Raw genomic sequence first — 27,330 nt, 5'->3', positions numbered from 1 at the left:
AATGATCATGTGATTTGCTCTCCCATTTGCCGGACAGTAAACCTGAATTTGAGATTGTTAGAGATCAAAGGGAGGCTCAGATGGTTTTATTGAAAAGGAAGTGCAAAGTATTTAAAGATGCATGGATATGATAAATAGGCAAAGTCGTTTCCCTGGGGTTGGGGAGTCCAGAACTAGAGGGCATAGGTTTAGGGTGAGAGGGGAAAGATATAAAAGAGACCTAAGGGGCAATTTTTTCATGCATATGGAATGTGCTGCCACAGGACGTGGAGGAGGCTGGTACAAATGCAACATTTAAGAAGCATTTGGATGGGTATATGAATAGGAAGGGTTTGGAGGGATATGGGCCGGGTGCTGACAGGTGGGACTAGATTGAGTTGGGATATCTGGTCGGCATGGACAGGTTGGACCGAAGGGTCTGTTTCCATGCTGTACATCTCTATGATTCTATGCAGACATTGCAAATGCAAAGACTATTGCCAATGACTAAGCAGCCTCTAAGTTTCAGAAAGATACTTTCAATATGGAGCTGTAAACAGTTAAGCTCCATATTGTCCATTCACTTCTAAAAATTAATGGGAGTGGAGATCAAAAGGTAGCTGAATGCAGATAGGTCACACTTAATTTACTCTCAATTTAAACAATGTTATTAACCTCAACTCTTAACAAATAAATTAGATTGTACAGAATATCAAAGTGATTGTCAGAGTTGTTGGAAATATCATTTTACTCTGCTATCACTAATCAAGAAACTTGGCTTTCACCTGAACCACTTTTTCCTGAACAAAGATCTTAGGATTTGCACAACAATCTGCAGTAAGTTATCAAATTTTCATTTTCTTGTAACATGGCTGGCTTTCATGATTTGTGGGTACAGGATTTCATCAAATGCGATTTTCTGTTGCTCCATGCAGATAAAAGCTTTACTGTAAATCTGAGAAAATCCACACAATTTAAATTATTGGACAAACTTTCAAAGTTATAGAATCCTTAAATAAACATGCAAAGAGGAAACAGATTAAGAATGAAAATAGTTATCTGGGTTTAACATTCAAAAGGTTTCAGTCCATTAAAGATCAGACCAGATCTTGCATAATAAAGAACAAATGAAAATGTCTGCATGCTGTTTCAGCAAATGCCATAACCTTGCTACAAGGACACAGTAACAAAGTTAAATTTAAAGACACAACTAATGCATGCACAAAGGAAGAACTCAAAGTAGAATGAGGTCTGAAATTTACAGGGCACTGAATGCATACTTTTTATAAAGTTACAGTTTACAATTTTATAATCTCACTTTTAAAAATCTGTAATGTTACATATTTTCTAATCTCAAAGCAAACCAAAGAGCAGCTGCAATTCACTGGTTGTTCTTTTGTCCCCCCCACCCCCCAGTTTGGAACGCCTAACTTCAGTCTTACACTAGCTTGAAACCAGGTTGAACCAATCACACTCAGTTTAAACAATTGCATTTTAGTTACAAATAGTCCCTGCACTGAACATTTGACCCATTTATGGAATAAATACTAATCCATCTGAACAACCAAGCTGCTCTTCACTAAACAGGTAAACAACCTTGAAACTTAAAACCTAAAGCAACAAACAGAACGGACAAATGATTTATCTACTTTATACACTGCAATCTAACTAAACCACTGCAGAAACAGATATACTCTAAGAGAAAGCTAACAACCACTTTTATGTGACGTGTAGAATTTCATCTGGGGTGATAAAGGCATGGATGAGGGTTTCAGCAACAGATGGCAGGAGATGGAAGTTATCATTAGAGATGGAATCATTTGCAATGAAGAGTGACAGCAGTCTTGGTTCAGCCTGAACTAACTGTTAGTGTGTGATAAATTTCACAGACTGGGTGCAGAGTTGTGGCAGAGGTCTGGGATAACAACTTCAGGTCTTCCCTATATCAATCAATATATTGCTTATATTATAAATGGATGTCTGAACCCACATGTATCTTGCAAGCTACTGTCGTACCTGCCAGAAATATTACTGATTAAGACCCAATCAGAACAGTACGCTCAGATTCAAGAAATGGTCAGTGGCCTGGAAAGGTTAGAAGGAAAAGGAGGAAAAAGAGACAACTCAAGAGTGTATGGTTTCAATTGAGAAAGCATGTAGATGTTTGATTTACAACTTACTGAGTTAACAACTTTCGCCAAAGTTGGCAAGCATTTTTATTTCCCAAATTGTGTTTCCCATTGGTAATTTGACTTGCAAAGGCAAGTGAAGAAAGATTTGCACACTGTCAGAGGATTAGAAAGTTCTTGAAACATCCTGGTCATTTGCAACAATCGATGATTGACTACATAATCATTATGTCGTACACTTTTACTCAAAACACCTAAAAATTTTCAAATGCTGAGAAAAATACAAGTCTCAGAAGTCAACATTTTGAAATGGGAGTATGTTTAGGTGTATATCAGGAAAACCAATAAAAATGTATGATAACATGATAGAATTCAGCCTGCAGTTTGAGAGAGAGAAGACTGAATTAGATGTAACAGTATTACAGTTGAGTAAAAGTAACTGCAAAGATGTGAAGGAGGAGCTAGTCAGAGTTGATTGGAAAGGAAGCCTACCTGGGAAGATAGTAGAACAGCAATGGCAGGATTTTCTGGGGATACTTTGGGAGGCACAGCAGAAATTCATTCCAAGGGGGAGAAGAAATATATTAAGGGGAGAATGAGGCAACCATGACTGACGAGTGGAGTCAGTGACAGCATGAAAGTGAAAGAAAAAGTATGTAATGTTGTGAAGGTTATAAACCTCTGTAAGAACACAGAACGTTACAGTGCAGTACAGGCCCTCGATGTTGCTCCCACCTGTGAAACCAATCTGAAGCCCTTCTATCCTACACTATTCTATTAGCATCCATATGTTTATCCAATGACTATTTAAGTGCCCTCGGCGAGTCCCCTCAGTCTCCAAGTCAAAAGTTCCAGCTTATCCAGCCCTTCCTATAAACTCAAACTCTCTAGTCCCAGCAACATCCTTGTAAATGTTTCTGTACCCTGTCTAGTTTAATAACATCCTTCCTATAGCAGTGTGACCATAAGTGTACACCATATTCTAAAAGAGGTCTCACTAATGTCTTGTACAGCCACAAAATGATATCCCAGCTCCTAGATTTCTTCACCACCCAGTCTACCTACGATGCCACTTTCAAGGAATCATGAACCTGGGTCCAATTATTAATAGTAATAAGTCCTGCTCCTACCAAAACACAAGCTGACATTTATGTAAATTAAACTCCATCTGCTACTTCTTGGCCCACTGGCCCATCTGATCAAGATCTCGCTATACTCTTAGATAACCGTCAACACAGTTCACTATGCTACCAATTTTGGTTTCATCCGCAAACTTACTAACCATAACTCCTGTATTCTCAACCAAATGGTTATTCAACACTTATATCAACAATGTTAATTTAGTGGGGAGCCAGAGGATTATGAAGCTTTTAAAAACTAACAGAGGATAACTAAAAAGACAATAAGGGAGAACAAGATAAAATGAAATTGTGGTGGTTTAGTGGTTAGCACCGCTGCCTCATAGTACCAAGGATCCCAGTGATTCTGTGTGGCATTTGCATGCTCAGTGTGTCTGCATGGGTTTCCACAGTGCAGAATCTTCTTCCCACACCATAAAGATGTGTAGGCCCAGTAGATTACCCAAGGTAAATGCAGACATTATGGGCATTGAGTAGGGGGCTGGGACTGCGCCTCTGACGGATGCTCAGAAAAAGGAGAGAAAACAAAAAAAAAAAAATTCGGTGCAGACTTGCTGGGCCAAATGCCCTTTTTCTGTACTCTAGACGTAGAAGACGAAGATGACAACAACCACCACAAATACCTTTTCCATACTATTCATCATCTCTTGCATACCTGCATGCTCATTTGAAATTTGAATTTCTCCAATGTACCTCCACTTTGTGATCCTCTTAATTATTTACAACAGGGACCATCCTTGTGCCTCTTCTCTGCATTGAGTGTGAAAGTCTCCTTTGTCTTAGTGACTGAAGCTGAGCATTACATATAAAATACTGGTTCAACAAAGCACTATATAGTTTGCTTCTAGTGGTTCTCCATGTTTGGTTGTATCATCCAATTTAAATCACTAAACAGTAAATTCACAAGTGGACATGCATCTCTCAATTTCTCATCTTTCCTTTGCCCTCCTTGACCTTTTGTCTTGATGCTCAAACAATTCTATATGCGGTCTGACCAACAGTCCTTGCAGGAGGCCATGACCAGAAATGTAGGTTTCCAAAACAAAGACTTGCTTGAACTTTGAGCCTGGAGCTGTGTTCCCATTCTGTAAACTTTAGTTCACTAACTACCAACCCAGTTAGTTTAAATGGTGCTGCTATTACATGAATTTCTCAAAAGAGATTGCATGAGAACACAGCTACCATGTTATAGCAGAACTGACTGTAACTGTTTAAAATGGCAGAAGTCCGGAAATTATAGGCCATTTGTCTGACCTCAGTCATGGGTAAGATTTGAGAGTCATTTTTAAACGATGAGACTACAGAGTACACACAAGTGCATGGTAAGATAGGGTGGAGTCAGCTCAGCTTCATCAAGGGGAGATTATGTTTACCAAGTCTGTTAGAATTTGGAGGTGGTAACAAGCAAGTTAGACAAAGGAAAGCCAGCGGACATGATCTATTTGGATTTCCAGAAGACCTTTGACAAGTTGCCAAATAAGATAAGAGCCCATAGTGTTACTGACAAGATAGAGGATTGGCTGACTGGCAGGAGTGGGGATAAAGGAGTCTTTTTTCAGGATGGCAGCTGGCAACTAGTAGAGTTCACAGGGGTCAACATTGGGATCACAACTATGATATATCAACAATCTGGACAAAGGAACTGAAGGCACTTTTGCTAAGAGTGCAGATGACATGATGATAGGTGGAGGGTCCAGTGGTGTTGAGGAATCTCGGAGACCGCAAAAAGAATTGGACAGGCTAGGAAAGCTGGCAAAGTAGCAGATAGAACATAATGTGGAAAAGAGAGAGGCTATGCACTTTGATCGGATGAATAGTACAACAATACTGTGGCTTTAAGAGTGTATTTGTTCTTTTGTTTTAGAAAAGGAAAGAAGAAAGGTTGAGACAGAGGTACTGAATAGTCTGCTCAAAGCCAATAGAGTAAACAACTTTGATGTCTTGGGATTTTTTTTTGAAAAAGTTGAATAGAAGCAGCCTGAACGAGGGTTCAAGCTCCCACAGAATCAACATTTGTAGATTTAGCTTTCAGCAGTTGTACAGGTCTTATTCTGTTCCAGCTAAAAGCTGGAGGTTCTCTTCCTGCTCCTAGATTTACTTCTGAGACAATATTTTTTTACTGCCTTTGCCTTTGCCAAGGGCATGTTGATAGAGTGTTTCCATATTGAAACAGTTAATTAGCTGTTAATAAATTTATTATTTTGTTAAGCACTTCAAAAGACTTACAATTAAGCCAATGCTTCCATTTTTGTGTTATCTATATTTTAACTGTAGTGTAAAACTAAAGTGCATTTTGCTAATGTCAATTAGTTTGACCAATCGAATTGTATCAGGAACACAACATCTTACAATTACCTTTAAAATAAGAAAAATAGTATCTAAATTATCTTAATGCATTTTGAGGAGTTAGTCTGTTCATAACAATAGAGGCGCAGATTATTTTCTAAACAGGGAAAGGCTTCAGGAATCTGAAACACAAATGGTGTTGAGACTTAGTTCATTATACACTGAAGATTAACGTGCTGCTTCAGGTGGTTGTTCGGAAGGCAAATGCAATGTTAGCATTCATTTCAAGAGGGCTTGAATGTAAGAGCAAAAATGTACTGCTGAGGATGTATAAGACTTTGATTAGACCACATGGAGTGTCATGCATAGTTTTGGGCCCTATATAGAAGGAAAGTTGCACTGGTATTGGAGATGGCCAACAGGAAGTTACAAGAATGATCCCAGGGATTAAGGGTTTGTCACACGAGGAACAATTGTGGACTCTGGGTCTGTACTCTGTTTAGAAGGATGAGGGTACAATCTCATTAAAACTTACAGGCTAAAGAGAGGCCTGGATAGAGTGGATATAGAAACCACGTTACCACTAGTAGGAGAGTCTAAGACGTAACAGTACAGCCTCAGAGTGAAGGGACAATCCCTTAGAATGGAGATGTGAAGAAATTTCTTCAGCCATAGGGCTGCAAGAGGTGCTGCAGAAGACTGTTGAGGTCAAAACATTGAGTTTAAGACAGAGATAAATAGGTTCTTGATTAGTAAGGGGGTCAAGGGTTACAGGGAGAAGGCAGGAAAGTAGGGTTGAGAAATGTACCAGCCATAACTGAATGATGCAGCAAGCTTAATGTGCCTTATGGCCAATATGACAATAGAAACAACCACTTCCTTTACAACAACATGACAGAAATGCATTTAATTCGGGTTTACTATGTTTTCCGAGGAAATTTTTTTTTTTTTATATAGATATTTTTATTGGGAATTTAACATTTTGACAAATTTACAAAAATAAGCAGAATTTTCAAGCACAAACATTAATATAAAAATAGATCTTAAATATATAATCATCAAAATTCAACTAATCCACAATCATCCAGAGTGTATAGTTGAGTCGCTTACATCCTTCAAATAAGAGAAAATGTTCTCTAATACACTCATAACAGTATGATTAAAAGGAAGCTATTTCCAAACAATAAGAACAAACAAAAAAAAAATTAAACATGTTTGAATGGAGATCTTCCCCCTTGTTCTCAGGGGGCCTTACTACCTTTCCAACGTTCCACCATATCCTCTCCCAAACAGTGTCCCACCCTCGACCCGGGCGCTCCTTAATAGGATTTAGATATAATACCGAGCTAGAGTTAACAGTGAGCGCCGCACCCCCACCCCACCCCACCCATACCTGAGTATATCTAATAGCATCAATGCCACGTACAAACACACATAACTATAAAATTACAACTCCAACAGATTACAGTTAAGTATAATAACATAGCAAGGAAGACAACCCCGCTCCCAGAGGCAAAAGTAAAGTAGAATAAAGTAACCATTTCTCCCCACGGAGTGTGGGAGAGGCAAGCCAACATAAATTGTCTCTTACGATTTATTTAACCGAGTCTAAAAGTTTCTTGGCCTCTTCCGATGATCTAAAATTATACTCGGATCCTTCGTGGGTAAAGCATAACGTCGCTGGGTAGCGTAAGGTGTATTGAATATCTAAGTCCCTTAAACATTTCTTCACCTCATCAAACGCCTTCCTTCTTCGTGCCAAAGCCGGGGAGAAGTCCTGAAATAACATAATCTTGGATCCTTCATGAATCATAGCTTTAGGATCCTTTCCAAGCTTTCTGGAGGCATCCAGGAGTATCTGCCTCTCCCTATAACTCTGCAGCCGGAACAGGACTGGGCGTGGGCGCTGGTTTGGGCCAGATCCGCGTACTGCGACCCGGTAGGCCCACTCCACCCTTACCCGGTCAGTTTCAGCCCCCAGGTTTAAAATCTGCGGCAGCCATCGCTCCAGAAATGCTACTAACTGTTCTTTCCCTTCTTGCTCTTGAAGGCCCAGCAGCCGAATATTCTTTCTCCGATTTCTGTTGTCAATATCATCGATGTAAATTTCAAAGGCCCTGACTCTCTGCTCCAGAGCTCTCACCTGTTCTGCAGCTGTTTGAGCTGCAGCCTCGGAGGTTGTGGCCTTTAGTTCCACCCCCTCCACTCGGCCCTGCAGCTCTTCCATGGTTTGATTCTGTTTCTGCAGCTGTTCTTCGAATGCATTCCATCTCTGTCTGGATTCTGCGATGAAATTGACGAGTGTCGATTCCAGTCTAGCAATCATCTCTATAAGGCCTGTTTTTACATCAGCTGCAGCCAGAGGAGAGGAGGGTGGGGGAGGGGTCTTTGTTTTCTGAGAGCTGCGGGGTCCCTTTGATTTACTCATTATCCACTCAGTATTAGACTATTTAAATATAATATTCAGCAGCTAATTAAGATTAAAGAAATTTTTTGGGTGGTTTGGCAAGTGTGGTGGGGACAGGAAACCCACTTTACCCAGGTTTTGGGAAGGGCTCTGTAGACTCAGACTTGCTGAGTCGCCGCCATCTTGGATCTCCCCGAGGAAATTTTTAATCACTGCTTTCCACCATACAGGGGAGGGATACTAAGCAGTGATCAAATGATCTTTTGACAGTGATCACCAACTCATACTGCAAGGTATGCAGTAAGTCAACAAAAAGGAAAATGTTCTTTGTCTACCTTACTTATTGCAATTGAAAATTTTCAAGTACACCACAATAGTCAACCAATGGTCAGATGTATCAATTTTATACTTCAGTGCACGTATGCAATTTTCCAAATTCTACTTTATCATTCCATATTTACAAGGCCACATCACATCAATAAGATGCACTTCACACCAAAATACCCAAGCTAGAGTTGGCACCCTTCGCCTCACTATGAAACAAAATAGAGTCAATTTCACAGCTGTTGTAGATGGATTTACAAAATCATGCAACTGACTAACGGCATGAAAGAAAGCAATGAACAAAATAAACTTCAAACCAGCAGCAGAAATTTAGTCATGAGGGGATGAAAGATTACTGGCAAAATGAAGGAATGTAGAGTTGAAGTTAAACTCAGATCAGTCACGATTGTTTTCAATGGCAGAGCAGGCTTGGGAAGGCTGAGTGGCCTACTCTTTGTCGTTATTCATAAGTTCAAATGTCATTTAACTATTTTCTTCTCGAAATTCTTATCGAAATTAACTTCAAAATGCAAAACATACAAGAATCACACCAACAGGATTGGAATACAACTTGCAAGGGTTAGCTCAGATTCAAATTTGGGTCGAGGTTGATAACACACATCCAACAAATAAAATGAACCAAGTTTCAAACCAATTACAGAACAAATTCGATTATCTGAATACCGATTATCCGAAGGAGATCAAGGTCCCAATAGAAACATTACATCAAAGATGTGTTTCCAACAGTGATTGTGTCTTTTGTTTACAGTTTATTAAACAGGCACTCTCTCCAAATGACTGACCTCCCGCTGTCTCCCCACACTTGCCTTTGAGTTCTACAGAGGGGTGTACCCTTACCCACCAACCCCCCCCCTCCCCTAGATAATCTCTCCAACATTATCTTTTACAGGGCAGAGGTGGAACCTGTCAAAAAGGGGTGGGTGTGTGTGTGCACACATGTGCGTGTACCTACACGCACTATTTGGAGGCTTACCCCACAAAGGCAGCAGCCGTCTTACTGTTGGTGTCCGGAGAGGGCTTGGGACAGTGCTCGACGGGGATGGGGCCGCGGGTAGGGGGTTCTGTTGGATGGGGCTGGAGGCGAGCGGATGACAGCGTTGGATGGAGCTGGGTAGCGCGCAGTGTGCGCTTCTAAAGTCTCCTGAACAGGGAGCAGACATTAAAAACTCTGAGCCCCAGAGGAAAGGCATTTAAAATCAATTAACTGAATAATCGACTATCCAAACGAAATAATGCCCGCCCATCTTGTTCAGATAATCAAGGTTCTGCTACAAGAATCTGCAACATACAGATGATTTCAGGTTTGATTTGTGACTCAAAGCAGTAGAGACAACATGTTCTATGGAATTTTTTAATTATATTTTTTAACATATTACTTTCCACCCCACCCATCACTTGTCAGGCTGTGCCATGGCATGCAGGGCTAAGGAATATCTTACACGGAACCTATAAGCAAGATGTTCAACGTTGGGTGTTGTATTTGGTTAAATGCGCCAGTGTGACGAAAAACGCGCATAGTGGTGAACAGTCAACTTCACAGGAGTCATGGAAGTAATCCTGACCGGAATTCAAACTTTACAGAACTGAAACTAACCTTTAACACTGACGCAAAGTGTAGGAGAGAATTTAACTGAATTGAAAGATTTCCTTTCAATACAATTAAAAGCATCTTGGGAATAACATAAAATCACTATTAATGTAGTATTGTCAATCTTAGAAAGCAGTTTTAACCAAGTAAGTGGGTGAACTACTTTGACAAGGTGGCAATAAAGTTTAGCCAAAATTCTTATTCACTTCCATCAATTTCACAAGCGTCAAAGAGAGGCAACATAATGGGATTAAAGAATGTGACTTAGAATTGCATTGTTACATAGTTTTGCAGCACAGAAGTTATCTAAAAACCAAGACTTAAAGTTTGCTAAATTTTTCTCTTTCCAGTCTCAACATTGTTGTCAATTTTAACCCCACACTCTAGTAAACATCAAGACAAGAAAAGCCAGGTTTCATTTCAGGACATGTAATAATCCAGGAGTAGCCTCAGGTCAAGAAATTTCAGAAAACTGAGGTTCTGCTTTGAATTCAAACACTTATAATCAAACCCCAATACAAATAACAGTTACTGAAAACAAAAACTGAGCTGTGACCATGTGGGCATTTCCTCTTTCAAGTGCACTTTGTGAAAAACTGAGCTGTTCACAAACCTTGCATTCACTATCAACAATTTGTACCGTAACCGGGGACATGCGTGAAAAGTTCTTTGCACAAGCTATTCACTGCAAGCTCAAAAGCTTATAACACATCTGCCAATGCCTAAACCACAAGCTGCCAAGTATAAAGTTTACAAAATTCCTTTGTCAATGGATGATGTTAAAAAGTTACAATTGAAAATCTTCAGACTTTGCTGTGGTACGAATAATGTTTCAGTAGGATTAAAATCAATTCTCAAAGGATTCGCCATTTAATTTGTTACAAGGGTACTACGGAACTCGTAACAACCGTTCTAATTTAAGAACATTCAAGAAATCCTACTCCTTTATTTCATTCCCTAAGGATCGTCCAACTACAGATAGAATCCATCAATCAACACAGTGCATGAAGGAGTTAAATCTTGTTGACTTCAAATCTTGTAATCTTTCTAATGAGGCATGTTGGTCAGACATGGAACATTTTGGGTACATTTTTTAGAGTAATTGTTGTAAAGGGCAGTTTTGAAAAAGGAAGATAAAAGCTTTGAGCTAAGACATTTTGGAAGCTGCTTCTGATTCAGTGTTACATCGCCAGAGTCATGGCAGTAATTCTGGTTATGTATGTGAAATGGGTTTTAGCTGCACTTCAATTAAGTGTTGAAAGAACACAGCAAGCAAGGCAACACCACATGCAGAAGTCGACATTTTGAGTAACTTTTTCACGCAGAGGGTGGTATGTGTATGGAATGAGCTGCCAGAGGATGTGGTGGAGGTTGGTACAATTGCAACATTTAAGAGGCATTTGGATGGGTATATGAATAGGAAGGGTTTGGAGGGATATGGGCCGGGTGCTGGCAGGTGGGACTAGATTGGGTTGGGATATCTGGTCAGCATGGACGGGTTGGACTGAAGGGTCTGTTTCCAAGCTGTACATCTCTGACTTTATAACCCTTACATTACAGAGTTACATCCAAAATGTTGACTTCTCCACCTCCTGCTCGTCTACTTTAGATTCCAATATCTGCAGTTTTTTTGTATCTTCAATTAAGTGTTGGCAATGGCTTGGAAGCAGCTCCAAGGATTTTCCAGTCATACGATTAGACTAAATCTATTGATGAGGTGAGAAAGTCAGGTAATATCGATTCGGCTTTCAAACATCAGTCTTCAGATGAGACACTGTACCAATATAAATTAATAACTAAGTGCCCATGGGTAGGTCAGTCATAACATCACATTCACAATTTACATCCCACTTTCAAGGTTAAAGCTATTTCAAAGTTATGTGCATCTAACTTCTAATACCAAATCACTCATCAATTCAATGGATAACGATGGATAGATCTGGATTATGCATTACAGCTCAAACCCATCAACCTGTGAAAAGGGATGATTTTGATTTTCAGGCTGAAATGACTTGCCCTAAATTTCCAGACTATTGATTAATTTATGTTCTGATGGGATTGGATGTAATATTCATTTATATGCTATCTTTAATGTAGTAAAACATATCAAAGCATTTCACAATTCAAATTCAGTTTTGAACAATAACAACAGTGAAACTAAGAGGATACAACAAATATACCAAGGTGAAAAGGTGTGTGAAATCAAAATTACTTCAGTGACTAAGTGCTGGTGGTTCAGAGAATAAATGCAAAGGTTAAATTTCGAAAAGGGAAGAGTCCAACATGGCTGGAGAATATGAATGTAGCTAGGGAAGAGATTTGTACCTTATCATTTTAACTTAATGTATAGGTAATACCAAATAAACTCTACAATAGTATGGTTACAAGTCAATAGGACTTCACGAAGAATATAATGCGATGAGAGAAATGTGGGTTAATTGGTATTTATGGAGGATGAAATTAGGAGGCTGCCAAGAAAGTATAGGAAGAAAGCTTGGAGAGGAGAAAGAGGCATGTTTGTGGACTTCAACAATAGCAAATTCGACGTTTCGGGCAAAAACCCTTCATCAGTTTCCTGATGAAGGGCTTTTGCCCGAAACGTCGAATTTCCTGTTCCTTGGATGCTGCCTGACCTGCTGCGCTTTAACCAGCAACACATTTTCAGCTCTGATCTCCAGCATCTGCAGACCTCACTTTTTACTTCAACAATAGCAAAGACAAACAGTAAAGCAGCACTGAGTAGGAGGTACTGTATAGCAAGGACAATGAAGCATGTGATTAACTCCACAGAAGATTCCTTACCACAACAATCTGGACTGCTGTCATTGGCACTGAAACAAGACCAAAAGATTTTGGACAGATCAAGAATTCACAGAATTGCAACATTCTGGAACCTCCAGAGATACAGGAGGTTTGAACCAAATCAGCAGTCGAAGGTGGAATGGTTAGGGGTAGGCTTCTAATTAATAGGTAAACCCATGAAAGTATACAACAACTAATACTTTAGTTAAGAGTTTTCAGGTATACTTAAGTATATCAGCAGAAGGCTGGAAGAACACAGCAAGACAGACAGCATCATGTGGTGGAGAAGTTAACATTTCAGGTATAACCGTTCTTCAGGACTGGGGTTGGGGGTGAGGGGAACTGTAGATAAAGGGGAAGATTGGGAGGAGGGAACACCCAAAAGAAATCCTGTGACACTCCATACAAGAACCTAAATATCATTTTTGTGGTGAAAGCCACCTATGAGAAGGCACTCAACACAGAGGCTACTCTGCCATTCCACGAGATCATGGCCAATCCAAAAGCCCTCAACGTCACTTTTCTGTAACCTTTGACTAAAGAATTGATTAAAATTATGTCTCAGCCTTGAAGATACTTGATGAGAACCTCAGCAGTCTTCCACAGATTCATTGCTCTCAGATAATAAATTCCTCCTCTTCCTTAAATATACAACTTCTTGTTGAGGTTATGTCCTCTTTCATAGCTCTCAAGTCTTTTTTCCATTTAAATAATTTCAGCTCCTCTGTTCTTCCTGCCAAAGTGCATAATCTTACATTTTCCCAAATTATGTTCCATGTAGAAAGTTTGTGCCTACTCATTTATCCTGCCTATATCCCTCTGCAGCCGATAGGCTCATCATTTGCCTTCCCACTGATTTGTGTGTAATCTACATACTTGGCTATACTTCATCCCAAAGATAATTGTTCACGTTTTAAAATAGTCAAACTGACATTCAGTGCCCCGGTTTAGTCTTCGTCCATCAATTTTTTTTTTAAAAGAAAATGAAGCAATTATAGGACGAATGCCAAAGCTTTGGATAACGATAATCTAAGCCTCCTATATAAATATGTGAAATGTAGGTCCATTATTTGCACAGTGTTCTTCAGATCATTAGATGGAGTCACTTTCATTGACAATTTAAACAAAAACACTTTGGTCAAAAGAATGATCAGTGACTGGGAAATTAATGTTTCACTAGTAATATAGAATAGGACTGTCCAATAAAAACTATCTACAGGTGTAATGATAGCAACACAAAATGTGTATTTAAGTAACACCCATGTTCAGTAATTAAGCAAGCAAATAACTGTCAACAAATCAAAAAACATTTGCACAATACATCACTTTAAGATGACACCAAAAAGTAACATGCTTATAATGTATGAATTGCACAAAGACATGCTTATTAGTTATTCAAGTCACTGATTCAAAAAGTTTAACTCAAGGTGCCATCCATGGCTTGAGCAGGACATCTCAATGAAACACACATTGTCAGAGGTATTATTCTTCATATGAAGTGTGCAATTGCTAATTAACGTGGTCATTGAAGCCCCTAGAGCAAAGAGCAGGGAAGGGAAATCTCCAAAAGAATTAACTAATACTATTCCTAACTAGTAAAACAGATTAGCTGGTCTTTCATGTAATTGCTGTTTGAAAGATGGGCTGTGAACACCACTGTATAAGACGATAAGAACTAGGAATAGGAGTAGGCATTCAGGCCCACAATCCTACCTGTCTATTCTTAAAAGATATTGCTGATCTGTCTCAGGCCTCAACAACTCCTTAAATCCAGCTCTCCATAACCACAACTTCAAAAATCTATCTGCTGTTTAAATAGTTAGCGATAAGAGTACCACTGCAGGACAGCACAGTAAGAGTATTGCAAAATAAATCTTCGACCCAATCATATTCAGTTCCTTCAATGCTTGCCGTCCATAATATCAGAGTGGGTCAAATCACTGACATCTGCAACGTACAGTTTCAATCATAAATCTGTTATAGAAATCAAGGAGTCCATATCTGCCCAAACTAAGATATGGACAACAATCAGGCTTGGGCAAGTACAATACAATACCAATGAGTGCCAAGCATCAACCTTCTCTAAAAGAGGTCACAACTGGCTAGACAAATACTGTGGCAGAGTATTTGTCAGAGGCCTGGTGTTTGGTCACAAGAGACTCACGTCCTGACTCCTGAAGGCAAATGAACAAAGCTCCACATCTGTCTTCCTAAGGCTAATTGAAGGACAATAGCAAACTCCCCTCCAAATCTCTCACTACCTTGGAAAATATGCCACCCCTTCAGCAATAGGTCAAACTCTTGGAATATTCTACCTCAACATTGTGCAGGTGCCATTATCATAGGTTTATGCAGTTCAAGATAGTAACTCACTGTTGTTTTGGGGGCAATTAATGCTAGTCCTCTCAGAAACACCTACTTAATTTTTTTTTAAAATTGTTCAATGCACATCTACCCATTTACAAAGACAAGATAAACATTTAAAAATTGTTTTCAATATTACATTAACCTATAATGTATGGCATTAATGTTATCTATTACTTGCTAGAGTATATTATCTTAAGTTCAAAAATATGCACTCAACTGATGAGAGAACAAGGATTTACAAAACCATGTACTCATTTTGTAATTGGGTTTTACTTTTATATTTCATTTGCTATATCATGGTTGCTTCTAATTTGCTCTTGCAGCCAGTTTCTTTGTGGCCTATTCAGTCAACTTTGGAAATGTTATTTAAGGCAATCAAAGTCTTTGCCGAGAATTCAGCCATCCTTGATGACTGAATGAAGATGGACAATTCTATTCTCTTTCCTTGTCATTTAAAATTCACTGAAAGCAATCTAACACAGTCTCAACTACCTGGTGGAGCAGCATAGTATGGATACATGTATTCTGTAATCATTGGCTGACTCAAGTTTCAGATGGCAGGTGTGGCTCCAATGGTTTGTCCCAAACAAAGAGCAAGTCGATCAAAAAGTTTGGAAAGGATCATTTAAAAGCACCTTTCTTTTGTAACCTCAACACCAATATTGGCAACAATCTGGGAACACCTCCAAACCAAAAAGTACATGAAAAGGTTGGAGTGGGGAAAAATAATTAAATCTGGAACAACCCTTGCACAAAATGGGATTCCACTAATAATATTTCACTAGCTCGCCTTAGAGCTCAATTAAGTATTAGGTATAATTCCAGATTAGTGCAATATTAATACCTCGCTGCCAAGGTGATGTGTTATGAGCCACAATATCCCTACATTAAGGAAAGCACTTGCATTTGATTCAAATTTGGAAATCACTTGCAGGTAATTGCACACATGTGGCTTACACTATGATCAACTTTCCATTTCAAAAGAAGAATGCAGCCAATGAACACATTAGTGACCATTCTTGATTTGAATGAAGTTAAAAAAGCCCAGAAAGGAATCAGCACAGGTGAATTAGAACAACAGAAATTCACATTAACCTTTTGTTAGTATGGAACAGGAAAAGGAGAAAATGGAACCAAACAACGTTTTGTTAAAATGTGGGAAGTGGCTGTGTGCAAAATTAACTCCCAAAACAGTGATTACACTTTAGAACTATTTTCTTCACTGTAAAGTGAGACATCAGTGAACTTGAAAATTGCTGTCTTTCTGGTTTGTTTCTTTTAGTAATAGACAAATTGACTTAGACTGAATCTGATTACTCCACCTAACTTACTCATTTCCAATACAGTCAACTCATAATACAATAATTCTGCAAGACTACAATTCAAAAAAACAATAACTGTTCAAATATTTTACTTGACTTCAGAATTTCCCAAGAGGCATCAAGTCCTGATTTTGGGGAAAAAAACTACTTCCATTTTTGTTTTAAATGTGAAGTAGCTTTGCCATATTAAACCTGAGCAGACTACCTATATACAATTCCCACTCTTCAACTTTACCGTCATGGACCTTCATCCAAGGGATGTTTAGAAAGATAAGCTATAAATCTGATACCCAGATTCTGTATTACAAAACTAAAATCGTTAGTTATTTAAAAGTAATCTAATCTAAAAAAAACACATTTACAGAGATTTTCAAATGTATGTGTGGGAGCTTTCTCCCACAAGAACCAAAACACTGAGCTCAATATGAATTTTTTAGACTTGTTAGGGTTAAGCGCCAATAATTCCCACGTCATCACCATAACTACTTTGAGAAACATTGCTGCATTTCACTGCGGTTTTAAGAGCTTCAATATTCCCCATGGTATCTTTTTCTCGAGCTTTCCCGAGTGAGTCGAATTCGGGTTTTTACGATTCAAAAAGCCCCATTATTCGACACCAATAATTGCTACGTTTATAACACCAACGGCTTAAGGGATATCTTTCGTGTTTCTCCCTGGGTTCCCTAGAGATAGAATTGGTAGTTGTTCTTTCATCCAGTCAGTAGCCAGACTTTAAGCCCTTTTTTTGCACGTACCCCGCACTGCGTTCGGAAAAACATGTCACTTTAATCACAAAAAGGCACATTTTCCCTCAGGAAGTACAGTAGCCTGAGGGAGGCAGACACGAAAAGTGTTAGACCGCTTGAGAGGGGAAAAGGAGAGAGACTTGGAATTTGCATCATTGACATTGGACCACACAGGGGAGGGAGCGAACTGAGGAAAGTTATGTAAAACTTCGAACTGCCTCTGCGCTGTAACTGTGATTTCTGTGGTTGGAAGGAAAGTTTGGATCGTGGCCCGAGCGCTGGAAAGAGAAGAAAAAGATCCCTTGAGACTCACAGGTCGCCTGTGTACTGAGCACCGCCGACAAAGCCATACTTGTCGATCTTCTGGTCCCCGTTGACAAAGCCGTTGATCTCGGAGTCGGAGCCGAGCGAGCTGAGATCGCCCCGGGGGCCGGAGTCGGGATCGGGATCAGCCGCCAGGCTCTCGGTCGTGCCCCTGGGAGGTGACGCCGCTTCAAGCGCCGTGTTCGCCAGATCGTCGTCCCGGCTTTTCTTCATGGCCGTCGGCGCCTGGGCTCGTTGCCAGCGCGGAACGAATGTCTCCTGCTCCACCGCCCCCAAATCCCCGGGGAACCTTCCACCCGGGACTCGCTTCCCCTTCCCCCTCCTCTTCCCCGACTCCCCGTCGCCGCCCGTACTCTCAGACACTCCCCGCACCGCTCGAGTTTCCCCGGCTCTCGCCGCGTCGCTCTCCGCACTCCGGTTGCATAGCTCGCTTTTTCTTTTTTTCTTCAAAAAAATAAAAGACAAACCAACTGCTTCGATACCAAGAATTGGGACCCTCAAGGTAATTAGTTACCTCCCACCGGTCACCGACTCGCAAAAGAAACCGTCCCGCTGGTGGGGGGAGGGGTGAGCAGCTGCGCATGCGTGTCTGAGCACTAGGCCCCGCCCCCATCCCCAAGCTCAAGGAAAATTGCTTCAGGGCATGTTGCTGAAATAACAAATCACAGATAAGATTATCTCTACTTTTGCAGCAAACACATACAAAATCCAAAGCATCTGAGGCAGAAAATGGCATCCTGACTGATGGGAAAGTTAATAGACAACAAACAATCCCTCTTACTGATATACAAAACCGAACTGCCACATTTCATTTTGCAAAAGATTGATGAATAATTTTCGCAACTTCTTGTATTTTCAAATCGCCAATTTCCCTTAATGTTAAGCCACTCGTTTTCTCAATAAAGGCAGTATGTTCCAGCTCAAAATCCTGTCAAAATAGACGAAATCGAGAAGGATAAAAATCATCGTCCGGAAGAATTGCACCCACGCATTTTAAAGTAATCTCAGGAAGAGATTGCAAAGATATGCTTTACTTGTTAGAAAAGAGTTTAATGCTGTATTACTGGTCGAGATAACTCTTGAAGATGAATAAAACACCTCCAGTCAACTGGTATTAAGAAAAAACATGCGATTAAAAGAGAAAAAGAAAATAACCATAATAATGCATGGGCAATCTGAAATTCAAAATTGAAAATCATATTCAACCAACCTATTGAGACGGGAACAGAATGAACAGGCCGTTGTGATGTAACAAACATAATTTATCTGTTTTTCAAAAGGTCTTCAATATAGTGCCCTTAACCGAATGAGGAGAGGTAATACAAAATAATGAGGCAACCAGAAGAATAGATTTTCAATAGAACTACAAAATGAAACAGTAAAGTTTTAATGTGGTCTTCAAATTATTTTCCAGGCAGGATGATGCCAACAAATTTTTGCTGAAACAACCTCATTGATTTTTGTTTGGAAATCTTGTTTGGAACCAGTGCAGCCCCTTTTCACATTTGTCAGAAATTCCAAAACCAGACCATCCCATGACCACACAGAAATTCAGACCTTAGATTCCAATTTTAAGTTCATATTTGGTGTCCACATCAATGTGCTCCATGAACCCAACGCCAAAGTTTCCAGTGTTGCAGTACAGACTGGGTGTAAAAAGCAGTTATTCAAGGTAAGTGGCAGAAGATGGAAAGTGCTGTTCCACAAGGATCACTACTGCTTGGCCACCACTGCTTACAATTTACATGAATGGTTTGGATTTTGGAATCAAAATCACAATATCTAAATTTGCAAATGGTAGCAAACTGGGGAGATACCCTATATTGAGATGGGAATTGAAACAAAATGCAACTATTACAGAATAGGCAAATAATTGGCAAATGAAGTACAACACAGATAAATCTGAAAATATACATTTTGGTCAGAAGTATAAGGAGGTCACATTACTTGGAATATGAAATACATTGTAATGCAAGTTCATTATATAAATTCATTATTTTGAGGACTTGGATTCTAAAGTAAAGATAAGTGAGTTTTTGGATTTCAGTGCGATGAAGGTCTGACATTTTTTAAGTAAGAGCCAGAAATTCATTTGAAACATAGAGCTAAAAATAATCTTAAACAAAAAAAATCTTATGACAATCTATACAGTGTTACGACACAGGGTAAACCCCCCTGCTAATTTAAACCTGTAACACAGAAAGGATTTATTCCTTGCAGTAATGTGTGAAAATTTGAGAGGCCAAGAACTAATTAAAGTAAGAATTAACAGCTTTATTTCTTAAAGTGTAACAGAGAATAATTAACTAGCAACTATTTACAATTCTTTCCTTTAACCTATTTTTCACTTTCCCTTCTATAATACTGGTCCAATTGGCCTAATTCAAATTTGTTTTTTGTCTCCAGGCGACCAGCCACACTAGCCCCGGACCGAAAGATTACATTGTATTTTGTTCAGAACACTTGGTGCTGTTAGGTAGTTGTGCCAGCTTTTAACTTTCTTAAAGGTACAGTAACACCCACATCTTCATAACAATCGTAAGATATTTGCTGCTTATTGTTGACTTGAGTTTTAAGTACCAAAAAAGAGAAGGCCACAGAGCCTCAAGAATGTTGAGCTCAAAAGACCCAAAAAAGGGCAGTTTGGTTAATATAAGTCTTCAGACCAACAGAATTGGAAATAAGTCTTAAGTGGTTTTACTATCTTCAAACTAGTCAACATCAAAGAAAAATCAGAGTTAGTCTGGTTTTATGTCTTGAGAAGAAACTGAGAGAATCACATCTGGTGAGTGTGCAGAAAGTTGCCAAAAGGAAACACTTGTGACATCATCTGTTGGGTAAGAAATTTTGAAGTGAAAATATGATCTATACTTCAAATTGGTCTCTCAAACTTCTGGAATCTGACCTATCTCGTGTGTTATTCCATAAACTGAATTTATAACATCATGTGAGTAGAGAAACAAAGAGATCTCAGAGTAAAAATACATCATTCACAGATTAGAAAGGCCACAACATGAAATCTTACAAAAACAAGTGAAAAGTAGGGACATAATGCTAAACTTGTAAGGATGCTTACTTAGATCACACTTAGAGGATTATATGCAATCCTGGGTCCTATATCATTAGCATTGGAGAGAATGAAGAGAAATTGCAAGAATGATACCAGAAATGTGAGAGTACACATATTGGAAAGGACGACCAAGTTGGATCTCTCTTTTCTTGAAAAAGGATAAAAGAAAATCATTGAAGTAGAGAGTGTGAGTTGAGGACCTTGCTTGATCAAAATCTTCATAATGTTGAATACCCCTATTGAATCTCCACTTTATCTTCTCTGCTTTAGAGTGAATGATCCCAGCTTTTCTAATCAGAATACATAACTCAAGATACAAGGATGAGGAGTATTATGCTGCTTCCTCATATTGTGTATTTAATTTTATGCAGAAAACTTATTCATTACCTCAAAATGTATAAGTCTGACCTTGTGTTTAAGTCAGTCAATGACTTCATCCTCCTTCTTTCCAAAGCCTTTCAGTCTTTCTCTATTCCTTGGATATCTACCTCTTTGTCTCACCATTGGTGGGAACATGTAAGACTTAATTATTCTGACAACAAATCAATATCCTCCATATTAGGGCCATTATACAAATGATACTAAGCAATATTCACTAATTAAAAAATAATTATTGTAGTTGGTGGATACAACATTGAACATAGTGCTGGTAATGCAAATGTAATGTACTACTACAATAATCATGGTGGACTTCAATATGAAAGTGGACTGGGAAAATCAGTTCGGTAGCAGGTCTCAAAACCAGAATTCACAAGATGTTTATGAGAGTTTTTTTTAGAGCGGCTTCTGGTATAGCCCACTAGGGAACAGGCAGTTCTGGATTTGGTGAATATGTAATGAGGCAGACTTGATGAAGGAGCTGGAGGTGAAGGACTCTCAAGGGGCAGTGACCATCATATGAGAGAATTCACCCTGCAGTTTGAGAGGGAGAAGAATGAATCAAATGTAACAATATTACAATTTAGTAAAAATAACTACAATGACATGAAGAAGAAGCTGGCCAGAGTTGACTGGAAGGGAAGACAGTGGTACAGTGATGGAAAGAGTTCCTGGGGGTAATTCAGGAGGAACAGCAGAAATACCTTCCAAGGAAGACAAAACATATTAAGGGAGAGGATGAGGCAACCATGGCTAATAAGGGAAGTCAGAAACAGCATAAAAGTAAAAGAGAAAGCATATATGTGGTGACGATTAGTGGGTAGCTAGAGGGTCAGGAACTCTTTAAACCCAGCAGAAGATAACTGAAAAAGGACTGGGGGGGGGTGTGTGTGTGGGGAGAGGTGGTGCAATAAATACTTTGCATCGATTTTCACAGTGGAAGACACCAGCAACATACCAGAACTTCAAGAAAGCCAGGAGTAGAGGTGAGTGTAGTGAAGATCACTAAGCAGAAGATGCTGGGGAAGCTGAAAAGTCTGCAGGTGGATAAGTCATCTGGGCCAGATGGATTACACCCTGGAATTCTGAAGGAAATAGATGAGGATATTGTGGAGGCATTGATGGTGATCTTTCAGGAATCACTGAAAAAAGTGACTCCCTCATCAGGTCCACACCCCCCACCAACCCAACCTCCACTCCCGGCACCTTCCCCTGCAACCGCAGGAAGTACAAAACTTGCACCCACACTTCCCCCCTTACTTCCCTCCAAGGTCCCAAGGGATCCTTCCATGTCCACCACAAATTCACCTGCACCTCCACACACATCATTTACTGCATCCGTTGCACCCGATGTGGCCTCCTCTATATTGGGGAGACAGGCTGCCTACTTGCGGAACGTTTCAGAGAACACCTCTAGGACACCCGGACCAACCAACCCAACCACCCTGTGGCTCAACACTTCAACTCCCCCTCCCACTCCACCAAGGACATGCAGGTCTTTGGACTCCTCCATCGCCAGACCATACCAACACGACGGTTGGAGGAAAAGCACCTCATCTTCCGCCTAGGAACCCTCCAAGCACAAGGGATGAACTCAGATTTCTCCAGTTTCCTCATTTCCCCTCCCCCCACCTTGTCTCAGTCAAATCCCTCAAACTCTCACCCCCTTCCTAACCTGCAATCTTCTTCCTGACCTCTCCGCCTCCACCTCCATTCTGGCCTATCACCATCACCTTGACCTCCTTCTACCTATCGCATTTCCAACACCCCTTCCCCAAGTCCCTCCTCCCTACCTTTTATCTTAGCCTGCTGGACACACTTTCCTCATTCCTGAAGAAGGGCTCATGCCCGAAACGTCGATTCTCCTGCTCTTTGGATGCTACCTGACCTGCTGCGCTTTTCCAGCAACACATTTTTCAGCAGGAATCACTGGAGTCAGAGAAGGTTCAGAGGACAGGAAAATGGCTAATATAACATCCCTGTTTAAGAAGGGAGGCACGCAGAAGACAAGAAACGAGAGTAGTGTAGAGGAGAGTAGCTTTTATTTGTCATTTTGACCATTTACAACTGATACAGTAAAAACAAGACAGCATTCCTCCAGGACCAAGATGCTACATGGACAGCACAAGCTACTGGAACATACACAGGGCAGCATAAAGTGCACAGAAGTGAAAAACACACAAATTTCAGTGTATAAGAGAATGATCATCATTAGACATTGTTCTAGCAACAATTCAGTGTCATGCAAAGAATTTCAGATGGAAAAGAGTTTGATCATGCAATGTTAAGGAGCCTGACGGCTTGGGGGAAGAAACTATTGCATAGTTTGGCTGTGAGAGACTGAATGCTCTGGTATATTCTGCCAAATGGCAGGAAGGAGAAGAGTTTGAGTGAGAGGTGTGTGGGATCTTACACAATGCTCTTAGTCTTTCAGATGCATATGTGGTGTAAATGTTTGTAATGGAGGGAAGAGAGACCCCGATGATCTTCTCAGCTGTCCTCACTATGCGTTGTAGGGATTTATGATCCGAGACGGTGCAATTCCAGAACCAAACAGTGATGCAGCAGCTCAGGGTACTCTCAGTGAACCCTCTGTAGAATGTGGTGAGGATGGAGGGTTGGGAGGTGGACTTTCCTCAGCCTGCACAGAAAGTAGAGTCACTGATGGGCTTACTTGGCTATGGAGCGGGTGTTGAGGGACCAGGTGAGATTCTCCACCAGATGAATGCCTAGAAATTTGGTGCTCTTCATGATCTCCACAAGGGAGCCGTCAATGTCCAGCAGAGAGTGGTCTCTCTGTGCCCTCCTGAAGTCAACAACCGTCTCTTTTGTTTTGTCTACATTCAGAGACAGGTTGATGGCTCTGCACCAGTCCTCTCAGTATGCTGATTCATCTTTCCTGCTGATGAGACCCACTACAGTCGTGTCATCAGCGAACTTGATGATGTGATTCGATCTGCGCATCAGGGTGAATAGCAGTGGACTGAGCCGTGCTCACTGTGATGGTGTTGGAGATGCTGTTTCCCATCTGGACTGACTGAAGTCTCCCAGTCAGGAAGTCCAGGATCCAGTTACAAAGGGGGGTATTTAGGCCCAGCAGACTCAGCTTTCCAATCAGGTGCTGAGGGGTGATAATGTTAAATGCAGAACTGAAGTCTATGAACAGTAATCTGAACTAAAACAGGCCATTTAGTCTAACCTCAGTCATTGATAAGAGTTTAAGAGTCCATTTTTAAGGGATAATATTGCAGAATACTTGGAAGTGTAGGATAAAATAGGACGGAATCAACACCACTTTGTCAAAGGGAGGTCATGCCTGACAAATCTGTTAGAATTCTTTGAGGAGGTAATGAGCAAGTTAGATGAAGGAGAGCCAATTGACGTGATCTATTTGAATTTCCAGCAGGCTTTTGACAAGATGCTGCTCAGGATGCTTCTGAATAAGATTAGAACTTATGATGTTAGGGGCAAGGTACTGGCAAGGTTAGAGGATTCCCTGACTGGCAGAAACAGAATGGAGATACAGGAGTTTTTTTCAGGATGGCAGCTGGTGACTAGTGGAGTTTCGCAGAGGTCAGTGTTGGGACCACAACTATTCATGTTATACATTAACCATCTGGACAAAGAAACTGAGGGAATTGTTGCTAAGTTTGAAGATGACACAAAAATAGGTGGAGAGGCAGGTAGTGCTGAGGATGCAGGGAGGTTGCAGAAGAACTTGGACAGGCCAGGAGAGTGGATAAAGAAGTGGCAGACAGAATATAATGTGGCAAAGTGTGAGGTTATATATTTTGGTAGGAAGAATAGAAGCATAGACTATTTTCTAAATGGGAAAGGCTTTGAAAAGCTGAAATGCAAAGGGACTTGGGAGTTCTAGTTCAGGGTTCTTTTAAAGTTAACATGCAGTTTAGTTGGCGATTAGGAAAGCAAATGCAATGTTAACATTCGTTTCAAGAGGGCTAGAATGGAAGAGCAGAAATGTACTGCTGAGGCTGTGTAAGGTTCTATTCAGACCATATTTGGAAGATTGTGAGTTGTTTTGGCCCTTATCGAAGGAAGGATATGCTGACATTAGTTGGTGGCCACAAGAGGTTTACAAGAGTGATCCTAAGTTGAAGGGCTTGTCATATGAGAAGCGGTTGAGAACTCTGGGTCTGTACATGGAGTTCAGAAGGATGAAGGTGGGGGTCTGATTAAAAATTATAGGATACTGAGAGGCCTAATTAGAGCGGATGTGGGAAAGATGTCTCCACTAGTAGAAGAGACTAGGACCCGAAGGCATTACCTCAGGGTGAAGAGGCACCCCTTTAGAACTGACATGAGGAGAGTGATGACTCTGTGGAACTCATTGCTGCTGAGGGTTGTGGAGGTCAATTCATTGAGTGTATTTAAGACAGAGATAGATAGGTTCTTGATTAGCAAGGAGATTAAGGGTTACAGGAGAAGGCAGGAGAGTAGGGTTGAGAAACCTATCAACCATGATTGATTGATGGAACAGACTTGATGGGTTGAATGGCCTAATTCTGCTCTTATATCCTCTTGTGTAACATATGGTTACTTTCATCCATAATATTCTGGAAAAAAATTGAGCTTATACTGAATAAAGAATGGGTGGTTAACAAGAAAAATGTTAAGATACTTAAGTGAAAGTGATCTTTATGATCAATGATTAATTCCAAATTGCAGAAATATTTGCCTTCCTGTGAATTAAATGAATCAGAACAGTACTGTTACACGATTGATAAGAAATTAAACAAAGACAATATAGAGAATACAGTGTGTTTGTGATATATACATTTGCAGTTATTCAATTACATATTGTCAGTGCACCATTGCTAATTTGCCTGCTTGCTTTCAGCATAATACATCTTATGTTATTTAGAAGTATGATTACCAATTTTAACACAATTACTTTGTGCCATATCTTGAAGTCATCTCAATCTCAATCTTTGAATTCTAAAGCTAAATACTTCAAATAAACCTTTGCATCAAATCTCAAAGTTGTGATAAATATGCAGTAAATATTAGTCACAGAAATATATTTTAAAAACCTGCATAGTTGGTTCTGTTTTTTTGACTTTCCCTGTGTTATTTTCCTTCACTAGTTCCTTTGATCACACCGCCTTCAGAAACAGGGAAGTTAGACGGATCTGTTTCATGATATCCCCAAAGGATGGCAACCCTTCTCAGTCTTGTCTATTCCATTGAAGGAATAATTGAGCAGTGCAGGAAAGAATTCCACCACTGGATTCCCTTCCTCTCTAAAATTGGCAAACCAATATAGAAAGGCAAAACGCTTTTTTATTTTCAGCAATTCATGCTTTAAAAAGGTAGCCAGTTCTAATATTTATTGCCAGTACCTTTCTAATTTAAAAGATAAATGTTGAAAATATTACATTATAACATAAATATTTTAACTTTATAATATGCTAGAAACTGAGCTAATCACATCTGCGGTACTGAAAAGACAAAACAATGTTGGAAAGTGCTCCATCAGATGGGACAAGGCAAATTAATGAACTATGAAAAGTCTAGGATGTCTAAATCTATTCTTTTGAAATCATGGAAGGAATCAAAGGGTCAGTCATTATGAAGCTATTTGTTTTGAATAACTACTGATATATATTCCTGTGGGAGAAATTGCCACTTGAAAGGTATTGACAGACTTTTTTTTATCTGTTTACTGCCCATCCCTAATTACCGTGCAGGTAGTTAAGAGTCAGTCATATTGCTGTGGGTCTGAAATCACATGTAGGCTAGATCAGATAAGGATGGCACATTTCCATTCTGTAAAGGACATAGTGAATCAAATGAGGTTTTCCACAATTTTGATCTCAGATTTTTATTGGATTCAAATTTCTCTGTCCTCCCTATGGTGGGATTTGAACTTTGGTTCCCAGCACATTACCTGACCTAATGTCACTGGATTAAGAGTCTAATGATAATACAAGACAAGGCCATCACTTTCCTTGGCTCCTGGCACCCAGCTGAGACATCTAAAAGCTCAGCCAATTGCATAGGAGCCAAGGGACCAACGCACACAGAAAACATAGAAGATCATTGAAGCAGATTACTATTAGAGATATTATCTGCAAAGATAAGATAGGGCTAAGGGATTTGTGAAAAAGCTAAATTAGCTTCTACTTGGTTCAGTGGTATGGTGTAATTAGGTTTGTCCGCTGGCTTTTACCAATCCTTGCTTATAATCACATGAATTATTTTCATGAATAATGATCTATTAACTGCAAAAATAAGTGCTGAGCTTTATTTTGAATATATAGAAAGAATTAACGGTTTGACAAATTATATTTTAGTTATGCTTTGGACTTGGCTCCTCCTGCAGGAAATTCCAACAATAACAGCCACATTATGAAAATATTTCTGTCCAGAGATCAAGTAAAATCCTGTCTTTAAACTAGTCTGTGGCAATCTTTGGAAACACGTAAAG

At 39.8% G+C, this 27,330-nt stretch overlaps 1 protein-coding gene across 1 annotated transcript in view; it reads right to left on the bottom strand.

The window, feature by feature from the left end:
* Positions 1 to 18,001, bottom strand: part of tbc1d10ab (TBC1 domain family, member 10Ab) — a 69,627-nt gene extending 51,626 nt beyond the window's left edge. The window contains exon 1 of the mRNA XM_060843603.1: positions 17,424 to 18,001. Coding sequence (XP_060699586.1) covers positions 17,424 to 17,647 — 224 coding nt within the window. The 5' untranslated portion in view covers positions 17,648 to 18,001. The remainder of the gene's footprint in view (positions 1 to 17,423) is intronic.
* Between the last annotated feature and the right edge of the window lie 9,329 nt (positions 18,002 to 27,330).

This window comes from Hemiscyllium ocellatum, chromosome 24, assembly GCF_020745735.1.
Source record: "Hemiscyllium ocellatum isolate sHemOce1 chromosome 24, sHemOce1.pat.X.cur, whole genome shotgun sequence".
NCBI lineage: Eukaryota > Metazoa > Chordata > Chondrichthyes > Orectolobiformes > Hemiscylliidae > Hemiscyllium > Hemiscyllium ocellatum.
The sequence above is the reverse complement of the archived record's forward strand: the minus strand, read 5'-3'. Positions and strand labels throughout refer to the sequence as shown.